The 12,815-nt window shown below is 42.3% G+C and overlaps 1 protein-coding gene across 4 annotated transcripts in view; it reads left to right on the forward strand.

The window, feature by feature from the left end:
- LOC147798084 (TNF receptor-associated factor 4-like) overlaps nt 1–12,815 on the forward strand; it is a 72,558-nt gene that overhangs the window by 10,585 nt on the left and 49,158 nt on the right. The window contains exon 1 of one of the 4 annotated variants that reach the window (XM_087140714.1): nt 6,711–6,902. The exons of the other annotated variants lie outside the window; for them this stretch is intronic. Within the exon in view, the coding sequence (XP_086996840.1) occupies nt 6,883–6,902 (20 nt within the window). The 5' untranslated portion in view covers nt 6,711–6,882. Of the gene's footprint in view, nt 1–6,710; nt 6,903–12,815 lie in introns of those variants that run through there. 4 annotated transcript variants of the gene reach the window in all.

Raw genomic sequence — 12,815 nt, forward strand, 5'->3', positions numbered from 1 at the left:
TTGCAAAGGTTCATGCAGGGTGTATTGTCCTGGTCATTCATTATCCATTAGCTCATATTCAAAGTCATTATTATCACTCAGTGGTTTGAAATTCGTTCTTGTGAGGGGAATGACCACCTTAAGTGCTCAGTTTGTAATTTCTGACATTTGTCCTCAATGGTTCCCCCTTTTCTGATAAATTGCTCTGGCCTTGCTGAACAAGGTTCTTTTCCACACCATGATGGTCTAGAGTTGAAGCTCTTGTCACAGTTAATATGTCACTCAGAAAGAGAGGCTTTGTGGTGTCAGAGCTTGTAACTGTTAACAGCTAGCCCACACTGGGCTTGAGTGTGACAATACCTTCCAAACCATCAACTGTTTAATGTTATTTTTCTAAGCCAACAAGCTAGCTTGTGAGGGTTCCTCCAGATCCAACACAGAAACACTTGACACCTCATAAACGCTGACCATATTAGCCAGTGGATGGCTTGCCAGCCAGTTGTTATTGTTGCCAGTGCAGTTTCAATTACCAGTAATTGGTGTTGATGCAGGTGAGGGGAAATTTGTAAATATTTTCTGAGAAGTTTCCCATACTCTTTCAGTGAAGCAGGTTGCCGCTATTTTCTTTACCCCTGCAAACAGGAACACCCGAGGAATGTTAATGAACTCAACCAGTCCTGGTTTCATCAACCCTCTTCTTTTGTCATCCTGTTTACTTCAAGTTTTTGTCGATTTTAGAGTTCTCTAAGAGGAGGGTACACAGGCATGTGTGCTATGTAAGGGGAGGACCTCATAAACCCAAAGAAAAAAACAAAACAACAGAATCATTTTTCAGTTGTCAAGAGAAAATCCTTACTCAGAGTGAATGTCTACATTAAACCTTGGGTGCCGATCATGGATGTCACAGAGAACAATGTAGCTATTCAAATGGTGAACTGCATTCAGCAGCATGTGGTTGACGTGGTGTCTGGAGAACCTGCGTACAAATTCTTTGAATTCCTGACCACTTATTCCATCCTGTTCTTCCCTCTTCAAAGCAAAGATGGCGAGGCCCCTGAATCATATGTGGGCTTCTTCCTGCCTTCAAATTGTGTGGGTTTTTGATGGACAGCCACACTTGGAACTTAAGAATTGTTTTTTGACATCCCTACGATACAGTGTCTTCTTTGAAATACTCCCACACAAATGCTGTCCAGTCGCTCTCTTGTGTGCCTAAAACTGTGATCCACCGCCCACGATCTCTGGTTGCTTTGTCTTCCATTGTTCTCCCCTTGTTTTCAACCCTCTTTTCCAACTTCTTTTGTACCCCGTTGTTCGCTTGGGTGATTCACTCGGTAATTCAGCCAGGAAGGGCATAGAGATACTGTGTGTGTGTTAGCTTGCACCGTAACGTGTTTGCTTTTTGTACCATCCATTGTGCAGCCAGTGTCAAACATTCCTTACACGCCCACCAGAGTCCGAACTTCGGGAGTCAGTTACATGTGCACGTTCGTGTGTGCATGGGAGATTTTCTTCAAAGTTTGCAGTGAATAACTACATGTACATTGCCAGCCGAATCTGTAGACTTACAGCAGGTTACTGGCTCAGAAGTTATTCCATCCAGATTAGACGGAAAGAAATGTGTACATAATGGAAAAAATGACGAAGATTTTGCTGTATAGCCCAGAATACAACCATGTGTGAAAACTGTTGTTGCCTGTAAGAAAAAAAAATTGTTTTCAAGTTGTCTTGTGGACTGGTAAATATACACCGATCAACAAGACTACATGTACGTGTACATGTATGCTGTACCCACATGAACTGGGATTTCTTGTGTAGCTTGTACAGAAAAAAATGCTGAATTTACAGCTTATAGTGAGGACTGTGTGGTCCTCTTTCATGGACTGGTGCTTAGTCCTCAATCCTCCAATTTCAATATGATTTTACCAGGGGGTTAGTGCTAATGAAGTCAGTGAACCCTTCACATGTACCATAAATGTACCCAGGGCTCTACATATGGTGGGAAGGAAAAACAAGCAAGGAACCAAGAGGCAGTTACACATACACATCATGTGCATATTTGGCTGGTAACCTGCTTCAGCTAAGCTGATGACGTTTTCTGTTTGCAGCAAATATCGAAGTAATCGGCTCCTTTTAAGTAGCCCCAGGTAATGCAAAATCTAGCCAATGAGAGCTCAGAGAAGTTAGTTGTCATCGGTGCCCCCGATGAGGTTGCCGCTGCAACAAAGAACGAAGCCCATCTTCATACATTATCTCCATGGCCCATCCGCGGGCCCTCACGAACCCACACCTCGGTCATTCACACCCTCAACCATTTGTCACCCCTGGGCACGGGCAACCTTGCAAATGTTACTCAGCTGACGAAACTCCCACCCTCTGAAAACTAACAACAATATTCACAGTGTACAGCTGCATGGGGCTTCACATGAATAATTGAATGGCCACATTCCTGTGGAGTTGCACTATTGTTGCACGTGGATAATGGGGAACGTGCTTAAATCAATGCATAAATCTGCCCAGACGGCATGCCATTAGGACGAAATCCAGAGGAAGGATTCAGAAGAGTGGTGAGGGGGGATTAACAAAAACGAGACAAACATCCGCCAGGCTGTTGAACTTATTTGGACTAAAAATGAAAAGAAAAGTTGTTTGAATTTTGATGTCCACAGGGGAATCAGCAAGCTTTCCCCCACCGAATATGAGCGACAAAAATAGTAACCACTGGTAAGGCTGGAGATAACCTGTCATTCAAAATGAGATGAAGTACTGAAGGAACAAACATATTGTTGATGTTTCAGCTTTTCTCATCTCTGTTTAGCCCGGGGGAAGCAACATTTGACTGTCTTTCTTGCTCATAAGCACAGAAGCTCTTGCTTTCATCCTGGCAGTATTGGGGCCTTCTGTGTTCTACGATGACATCAGACCAGGTGCTGAACTAATTTGACCCAGTCATACCTGTGCATATGCATGCTTGGAGGTGAAACTTTCATATCGGACCCAGGTTCTACCTGATAATTTGAAGACACCATTTTCCATTCAGTTCAGTGACGTTTATCTCCATCAAATATTCAAAACAAAAATCAACACAAGAGTGAATTAGCATTATTAGTATGGAGGCATGATGGAATTTCATTTTTTATTTGTTACGTAGGGGCATGCCTCGTATCTATATTCCAAATTGGAAAAATGTATGTATGTTTCTAAGGACTGAAATGAGGAGAGCCACAAAACCAATGGACAAGTATTTGTGCTTAACCAAGCTGTTGGAAGTTCCCTTCCATGTTGAAATGCACTCGGGCATCCAAGATATCCCTGATCAAAAATTACCAACCGGACATTGTGACAAAAAGCACAGCGCAATCATTCCTAAGGGATTCTGATGGACCGACCTAGAGACTATGCCTGTGGGCCCTTTGTGCTCACGGCTTTTTCGACTTTGCGTAATCACCTGTCTTCCTCCGCCCGTTCTTGACCTTGAACAATTTCCAGTGCTTTTTCTCTTCTGCTTGTCTTGGCCCAAATTACTGACTTATTAGATAGTAGACCATCTCAGTTGTAACCCAGTCCAGCAAATTGAGTCGCGAGCCGTCAGAAGCACTTTTGAATCACCCGAGCCGTTTGCTTCTGTAATCAAATCTTGCTTATGATAAAAATCAGTCGGAACCACCACTATTCTCGCTGATGTTAGAGCTTTTTAATTCACGGTGTGTCACTTCAGAGGGACTTTTTTTGGAGGAAAGGGATTTGGTTATATGTGTAAAATTGTGGAATAAACCCGCTCTCTAGAAAGCAGCCCATACATTTACTAAATGTATGATGCAGATGTTCAGTTTTAATCAAAGAGTAAACAGATCTGATGTTTGAATGTAGCTAGCTTCAGCATGTTTGCACTGTGCTATACAGCCAGGCTTTTGTAATAATGACAGTGCGTTTAACCATTGAAATGGGATGATAAGAGAAGATAAGCGTGTAAATACCAGAAAGGTTTTGATAAGTGTACATGGTATTGATGGGAGATGAATGATGTTGGGTTGATGTCAGAAAATGGAGGAGTGATTTTGAGACAAGATGGTTCCTTTGCGGAAAAGTCAAATCTTTGCTGGGCAATTGCAGGCCCTCATAAGTCATCATGATCACTAGTCTATATGACAAGTCATCCCTAGCCAATGACAGTCATCACTAGCCAATCCTACAGTAGGTCGTTACTAGCCAATCACAGTCATCACTAGCCAATTCCAGGTCATTACTAGCCAATCACAGTCATCACTAACCAATGACAAGTCATCACTAGCCAATGACAAGTCATCACTAGCCAATCACAGGTCATTACTAGCCAATCACAGCCATCACTAGCCAATCCAGAGTCACCACTAGCCAATGACAAGTCATCACTAGCCAATTTCAAGTCCTCACTAGCCAATCCCAAGCCATCAAGTCTCCATTCAAGTTGGAAGCTACCCAAATGAACTATTATAACAAAGGTATTTCCACTGCCGTTGTTGACTCCTTGTCACTTCAAAGCTTATTAACCCTGACTTGTGATATGACTTGCAATGAGACTAGATCACAGTTCTGTCACTGGGATCTCCCAGATTTGTTTTGGCGGGTGCCAGTGATACCATCACAGATCTTCAAATGGAAGGAGACGGTGAATGTTTTGGGTGAATGTGCTTTTCTGTAGCATTTGAGATCAGATATATTCTCTGGTCCCATTTCAGTCAATTGTCTTTACACATGTATGCCAGAAACTTGACCTGTTTCAGAGTTACCTATACATTTATGCCCAACAGAAGCCTGTGAATGATAACACCAATTGTTTTTTGGACATTTTCTTTGTTTGAAAAACTGCTGAAAAATTCTTCCTCTAGACATGCTTGTCCTTTCTTGCTTCTTGTGTTATTGAACAGAAATATAACAAACTATATTGAGCTTTTTTTTCTCTGGGTCTCTTTTCAAACTCACCTACATTGCCAAATCATCGGGATATTTAGGCTGATAAGAACAGGCACGTCAGTCACGTAATGCAAATAATACGATCTGTTTATGTGCATTTATGGGTGGACTTCGAGGCGGATTTCAAGTTAGTAATGAACAGGGACGGACTATTTAAACTCTTCAAAACTCAAATATGATCCCCCAGAACAGTGTTTTTTTTCTATTCAGGTTACTGGCCTCCAGGTGAACCGGTATTTTTGTTTAACAGGAAGTGTAAGGACTTTGAGTTAGTAGTCCTCTCCCCAGGCAGACAAAAGAATCGGCAGGTCTCTCAAGTTATCATCTGACTTGTGGTGTCACCCCTCCCGATAGCTAAGTTCTTAATCTAGATTATTTGAGTCTTGTTTGGAACATGCACTGATAAGACAGACAATACTTTTTATATTTCACCGAATTTGTCTCCGCTATGGTGGTGCCATTGTCAAATTTTATGTCTTCAAGTCTGCACAGCGGTTCCTTGGGCTAGAAACGTTGAAAAGGTAAGGCTGACATCTGACATTACAGCTTTTTGGATCTGGGATTAACTTTAGCGGGTGCCTCTCTGGAATGATGATGCGATATTTATATTTGTGTTTGTACAGGCTCAGCTGATAAGCAGAATTAGTTTTAAGCCATTTCTGCAGGAGCACCCTGTTGGCAGGTACATGTACATGTAGTATGCATGCATTACATGCTGCTTCAGCCAATAGCATATTGTGGTTTTCTGCATGTGCCCGCCTCAAGATAAGAAATGCGCACAAGTGTTGTGCTGTGGTAAATTAGTCTACAGAAGACTGGAAAACGAATCAGCATGGCAACTTTGAAACTTTCAAAGAGTGGATTCTCTTGTGTTGTACTTTGGGCAGAAATGCCATTCTGTCTCCTCCCAGTATCTGCCGGCATCCACATGATAAAACATGCCTGTGTCCAGGATGAAGTTTGCTGTGAGTTGGAAGGAAGATTGTAGAAATTACATGTAACATGCATAATCTATGTTCTTCTGTGATGTACCAATATGAAGGTCAAGCAGTTTTGATATATTCACCAAACTGTCTCTGACATGGTTTATAGTGTCTTATCTTAGGCTTTTCCTTAGTACGAAACGTGAATAGCATCATTGTCAGGGGAGACAGGCTTCTGTTTTGCAGAACAGACAACAGAGGTTCTGTTCATAAATGGAATTGGGTCAAAAATGAGGAAAACTCATCTAACTCCCAAGAAAAATACACGAGAAATCAAGACCCTGTATATTAAAAAATTGAAATGGCCATTTCCTGCCAGTTTAATGACCCGTGGGAATAAAGAGCAGTGATTGTCAAATCACTTGGGGGAAAGCCGATCAGGCCACACTTCACGGTGACTTGCGATGAGCCCGATGGCTATTCCAGCCGCAGAGTTCCGTCCAAATCAAAAAAAAGTCCTGTTTTTCTTCTTCTTGTTCTGTTGTTGGGATTAATCCACCAGCAAAGTCCATGCTGGCACATCTGAATAAGAGGTTGAAGTGGATCGCACGCTTGGCCGAGCCTGCCGATTATTGTAGAGGGTGGGGAGGAGAAATTTACAGCTGAATTGTTGGATCCCAAGAAACTGAAACCAAAAGGCCCTGGTGACCTTAAGATGACCTCAAAATCAAGCTGGCATGGGGACTGTGCTGGAAACCCAGGTAATGAAACTTTGAAAGATCTGTGGTATTGAATGCTGGACACTCCAACAGCAATGCAGGAGACAGACTTCAGAGGGACAGACGTCTTGTTTATCCCGACCCACTGGGGAAATGGATCCTGCAGATTGGAGCTGTGCTGAGTTATCTATCATAAGTGTGTGAATCGAAAGGAAATGAGATTAGCTGGCTCGTGGGAAACTCTGCCAGACCGGGAGCTGTGTAAACTGTAAGGTTTTCAGTTTGTCTGAGGAGACCAGACCAGTTGGATGCAGGGAACTACAGAGAGGTGAGTTCGGAATTGAAAGTATTGTGCATTTTTGTCGAAGAATCTGGCTTCAAGAATTTTACATATATATATTTATGTACATCTGTTTTCAGGTGTTAAAGTGTGAAGAATACTGGTGTCATTGGTTTTCTTGTTAAGAGTTTGGAGGGTTTGGGATAGCTCCTTGCAAGTTCCTTTGGTTGTGGAAAAATGAGTCACACTCGGCCTGTGAATTTCCTAATACTGTAGAAATATCATTTCACTCAAATGTCCCAGGTCCAGTGGCATATCCAGTGGGGGGGGGAAGGGGCAGGAAATTGCCCCCTCCCCCCGGGATTTTTTTTAAAACTGAGAATACTTCATAGGTGAATATGAGAGAAAGTAACCGGTATATTTATTTAAATCAAATAAATAAGCTTTTGATATTTTTTTCTCCCCATTATCATGTTGAATGAACCCTAAGCTGCATTCGCTTTTCAATTCCTCCCCCCCCCCCGACACCAAAAGGTGGATACGCCGCTGCCCAGGCCCCTCTTCAAAAGGCTGGGTGTTATTGGTACATATTTACTACATGTCTGCCCAGTTGCCCCATTTCAAATGAACTTTGGGGGGGGGAGCATGGAATACCTTGTTGAAAATCCGGTTTATTTCTTGACATACCGGTATTTTCAGTCTGGAGTCTTGACTATGCTGTGTAAGTTGAAATATTTGAGAATTTAAGTGTCGCAACCGAAATGTGGAACTTGGTGGTTCGCCTTTAAATTTTGATGGCTACAAGTTTGGAGACAAGCGAACCCTGGGCTGGTGGGCTACTTCTGTAGGTTGGAGAGCACTGTTTGATTTCACCAGTTGAAAGGATCTTGTCTGATCAGGTTATTGTGCTAAATGCTGAAATGTTTTGCTCAGCAAAAGCAGATTGTTGCCACATGATATCCCTGACTTATGGGGGGGGCACTCTGGTAACTTTTGTTAAGCCCGTAAACTTACCCAGCAACATTTCTTTGGAAGAGATAAACAATCACCGCGGTGGATGACAAATACATTTCTTCGCCAGAGCAGCTATACAGACTTTGTCCCTAGATTTTATGACAGTGCCGTGCCCCTTTTGAAACCACAAGGAACTATTTGAAATTTCTTTCTGGTCTAGATGACTTTGTGGATGCCATGCTCGCAGTATGCTGTTGAAGGAAAGAAAGCATGCTGAGTGACTCAATGAAAAGAATTCTTTCCCGATACCCCAATCACTGTCGGGCTCAAGAAATGTGAATGTCAAACCTTGCCCCACTGAGCAGAGCCTGGCCATTAGTTTGGGTTGCAATTGGGGCATAATAATCCTGCGAAACACAACTGAAAAAAAAATTAGCCTCGTAAGTCACATTCCTACATTGAACCTAGAACTATTCCCTGTCAGTGCAGTCTATCAAAATGAGGATAAAGTGTGATCTCAAGGACAGAGTTGGGGGTAGTTTGTCGGGCCTGTTGCCTAACCAGAGACTGGGGGGGGGGGGTTCGTCAAACCCAAAAGCGGAACTTTTGACACTGTGAACACATACTTTTATACAAAGGCCTATCAAAGGCCTATGTGCTTTGGAAAACAACATTGAAAAATTGCATGTCTGTCGCAAACCAAAGGTTGCAGGTAAGACTTGTACACTGTAGTTTCCAATATTGAATAAACTTAACTGGGTATTTGCCGGAACTTCCTGATGGTACACATGACTGGAGATTGACTCAATTAATATGCAGAATCGTGGTCACCTTGAGCTTGAGAATCAACGTATATAAGCCGTGGCTTGTATGCCAAATATTACGGTCTATTTAAAATATTCAGTACACACAAAAAAAGACCATCAACAAGCGGAACACAGAAGCGAGTGGGAGGGGGGTTGTTCGAATCCCTTGAACCCCCCCCAGCCTACGGGCCTGTTTATTAATCGACCTACCGGATGAATCTGAAGCTGTCTTTGCATTTGTACAATCAGCTATGGACTCTGTATATGCTGACTTTGTCGCCTTATCCACCTTTGAAAAGTCCTTGGAAAAAATCTGTCCAAATGAGGAATGAAATATCCAGATACCGGTGTGTGGGCACTTGACCACAGGTTGGAGTATACCAAAGTGCACCTTACCTCATGTTGAAGTTGAAAATAACGGGAAGTGGTCATTGGCATCAGTTGACAAGTACAAGTGACAAGTACCAGTCAGCATTGTGTGGCAGTCTTTCTGCGGACGGCAACCCGCAGTTGTCCTCAACCAACGTCAGCAAGCGGTCTAACTGAGAAGGCCAAGGGAGTAGACTCTTTTGGATCAGCCTACTGCCAGGGTATTGCACCACTATTACCCTGGAGAACCTACGGGTGGCACCTCGGACATATACACACCCAGGCAGGGAAGGGGTTGTTGGGATGGATTGAACTCAATTATCAACCAGCACCGGACACCATTCTCTGATTTAGTGACCTTTTATTCTTTGGTTATCATAATCATCTAGGCTGTAATCAGACTGATTTGGAGAATGTGTAAACTCTGGAACCTGCATGGTGCTTTGCGGTGATATATTTTAAATAGGCGGTCTATAGGTGTTTTGCCTTAGGAGTACTCCATCTAACAGAAGGAAGTCGCCCCCAAGTATAAGACTCTCTGGAATTTGACTTTGCCTTTGTAAAGCCACCCTCAAAGGGTTTGTTTAAAAATTTGTAGTCAGTGGTATGTCATTTCTCATGTAGGATTCTCATTCTAACTTATTCCTACTGTTAATATAGTTGGTCAAAAATGTGAATACCTGCACGTCTCTGTACTCTGTGTCATCCCATTTCATCTCTCACATTTCTGTAAATATGTTGTCAGAATTCTCCACACAGTTGCCGGATTTTGGGTCAAAAAACTGTCCCGAGTTTCACCTTTATGATCATAAAAATGTAGGTTTGTAATAAAAATCATGTTTAGCTGTATTTGGAGTAAAATCTCTAGTACTTTTGTGAGATACGCATCAGTTGTAAGCTGCAATATGAATATGAGTATTGTGCCATAAGGAGATTTCCATACCGACCACTGGCAATGGAACTCAAAAGACTGATTTGTCACACCTGTGTGACAGATCACAATGCTTAGCTGAAAGTAAGCCTTTGTTGCTTGTAGGGTGCGCTTTTGGCTGTCAGTATAAAATATTTGTATTGAAGTCTCACACTGGTGTACTTGTGATTTGCGTAAGATTCAAAATGGACTCACCGGCCTAAAGGCAGTTTGTCGATTTTTCATTTGGTTGTTTCAGGAAGTGGCAATTTTGTGGTGAGATATTGGCCTGCCCTTCCTTGCAATTTGTCCAGCTCGAGGCTTTGTGATTCCTTTGTGCCGGTGTCCAACCCTCCCCGGAATGCCCGAAGCTAGTGCCGAAAACCCGGAAAATTCTGTTGTCCAAGAGGGATTGCGGTTGTTATTTTGTGTTCTTTTTGAGCCTTCTAGCTGCATTTCAGCCAGAGTGTGCCCATAAACCGCAAGTCAGTTTTGAACAGGAAGTAAAGTTCAAGAATGACACTGACTTGAGGACAGACAGAATAATACTAACTGTGTCTTGATTTTTAGATTGGTCTCATTGTAGTTGATTCAGAGATGCAGAAGTTCAAAATGTCTTCTCTTTGTTCCTATCAGCAGACTGAATACAGAACACTGCCCTCAAGCATCCATGCACATAGCCATAAATAACAGATTTTAATAGATTATAAAGATGAACAAAGAGAATGACTGGATCGGGATTTGAACCTGCAACCTCTGGAACACTGTACCAGTGCTCTACCTACTGAGCTATCAAGCCCTGCATTGGTGGCTCTTCCCATAGATTTTAATAGATTGGTTAATAGATTTTCTTTTAAAATCATGCACAGATATTTCAGTGGATGAAATGAAGGCTAAGTTTTTTATTCAAATCTATTTTACATGCGTTTTTCTCCCCTCACCTGGGCAAAGTCCATAAAACCAGCCTCTCTAAGGGTCGAAAATAAAACTTGGTCTGCTCATGGTCTGCCCTGGTGCATTATTTACGATATAAAGTGCATAACAGGGCAAGGCCTGACCATTAGCAGGCCCAGCTAACTGTTGTTGCTCTGCCAGCCAGGTCAAGGTTGCACCATTGACTGGGATATTTTATGAGGTGGTTAAAACTATTAGCAATGTTTTATGGTCAGGGTGTGATCAAACAGATACAGTTAGTGCCTCCAGAAAGGTTAATGTACTCCCTATCAATTATCCCAGCCAGGCCTCCTTTGGATAATCCCCCTTTTCCATCCCTGCCCCATAAAACACAGGGGTCAGCAGATGAGGTTACTCCGGGCATTTTCTGTTCAGGAGTGGCTGTAAGTGCAAGGCAGGGTCAGTCAATAGTGAGCAGTGTGGGTTTTGTCTTTTTACAGTTATGAAAACCCAAAGAACTTGCCTGGCAAAAAAAAGAGTGCTGGCCACTTTTTTCAGGACTTAAATCTCCTTGAGCTCCAGATCAGACTGTATGTCGGCAGGAAAGTTATTCAGGCAGAGTTTGCATAAGTGGTGGTACAATTCTAACAAAGCTTTACTTGATTTGAGCTTTTTCTGTTTGTTTTGGACCAGAACTGGTAATAATGGAAATGCCCCCCCTACTTTGATTCCATTCAAGAGCCAAAAAACCCTGAACTGAAAGCGTCATTAGGCCTTAATCCTGCCAGGAAGTATGTACTGTTTGCCTAGATCAAATTGGTAGGCCACGTTCAGCTAATGGTCTTCTTGTGAACTTTTTTGCCGTGGATGAAAAAAATAATGTTGCCAGTCTTACTCCCTGGCTGTTTCGCTAATTACTCTTTTGACAGTTTTCAGTAGAGGATAACTGCACTTTTGTCCCTGCTAGACTACTTCTTAAATGTCCTCGCTCATTTATCCTGCCAGTCTGATTTAGTCCTGACCTTCATCCTCAACAATGGGCCAGTTCTAGGGCTTCTGCAAATAAACGGTGTCTGAGGCATTTGAGCAAATTACACCAGGCACCAGAGCAATTATGGATCTGTTCAGTGTGAGGTCATAGAATTTTTTTAACAGAGAAAGGGCTGTTTTCCAAAACCTCGGCTTCAATGCTAGCTCAGACTCAGACGTAACACAGTCTTCACTGTTCAAACCAAATTGAAAATACTTGATACGCCATTGAGCGTGGATGGAGAACCTCCTTTGCACATCTACAAAGAAGCTAGAAACTGTGATCTTGTAGAGTCTAAAGATAACTAATTGAGTTTTTTTTTAGCATCAGCACTGAATGGGTTGGGAAATTTGGAGACGCCTTATACAATGTGGTTTTGGTGCATTATACATACATGTAATGGTAGACTTAGTGAAAGTGTACATACATGTTGTTTTCGGTACATGGAATATTGTTCTGCTACCTGTTCCAAAATTGCTCGTGAACATTTGCATGGAAGCGAATAGCTTGTTAGAGCAGAGCCTACATGTTAAGTTACTCTGCGTGGTGGACGGATGGTCAGGCCAAATATTTTGGGCTAAAATTATGACTTCAGATCACATTATACCAAATTTTAAGATTAGCATGTGAAATATACAAAAGTGCAATGCCAGTTGCTGGTAAAGAGCTGTGTTTCATGACATAAAGCGATCAGTTTGTTTCATTGCTAGTTTTTCTGTGGTACCCCAATGGACTTATCAAGTCAGGGAATTTTGTACCAAGCAGCCAAGTCCATATAGGGACCACTGTTTTGGTGTTTGATTAACTCAAGAATGCATAGCACATGGAATGTAAACCATGGCTTGTAGATTATAACTGTCATGTACAAATGTGCTGCAGTAGTTATCTGACGACAGTCTGTCATCGCTAAACCTATCTCCTTGGGATTTATTTTTAGTGGGAAGGTTGGCAGTTGTTTAGTCTTATCTCGTCAGCAGAAGTGCATTTGCTGATATCTG

The sequence above is a fragment of the Acanthaster planci genome, linkage group LG09 (genome assembly GCF_054643075.1).
Source record: "Acanthaster planci isolate LZ-2023a linkage group LG09, COTS_SCS, whole genome shotgun sequence".
Lineage (NCBI taxonomy): Eukaryota > Metazoa > Echinodermata > Asteroidea > Valvatida > Acanthasteridae > Acanthaster > Acanthaster planci.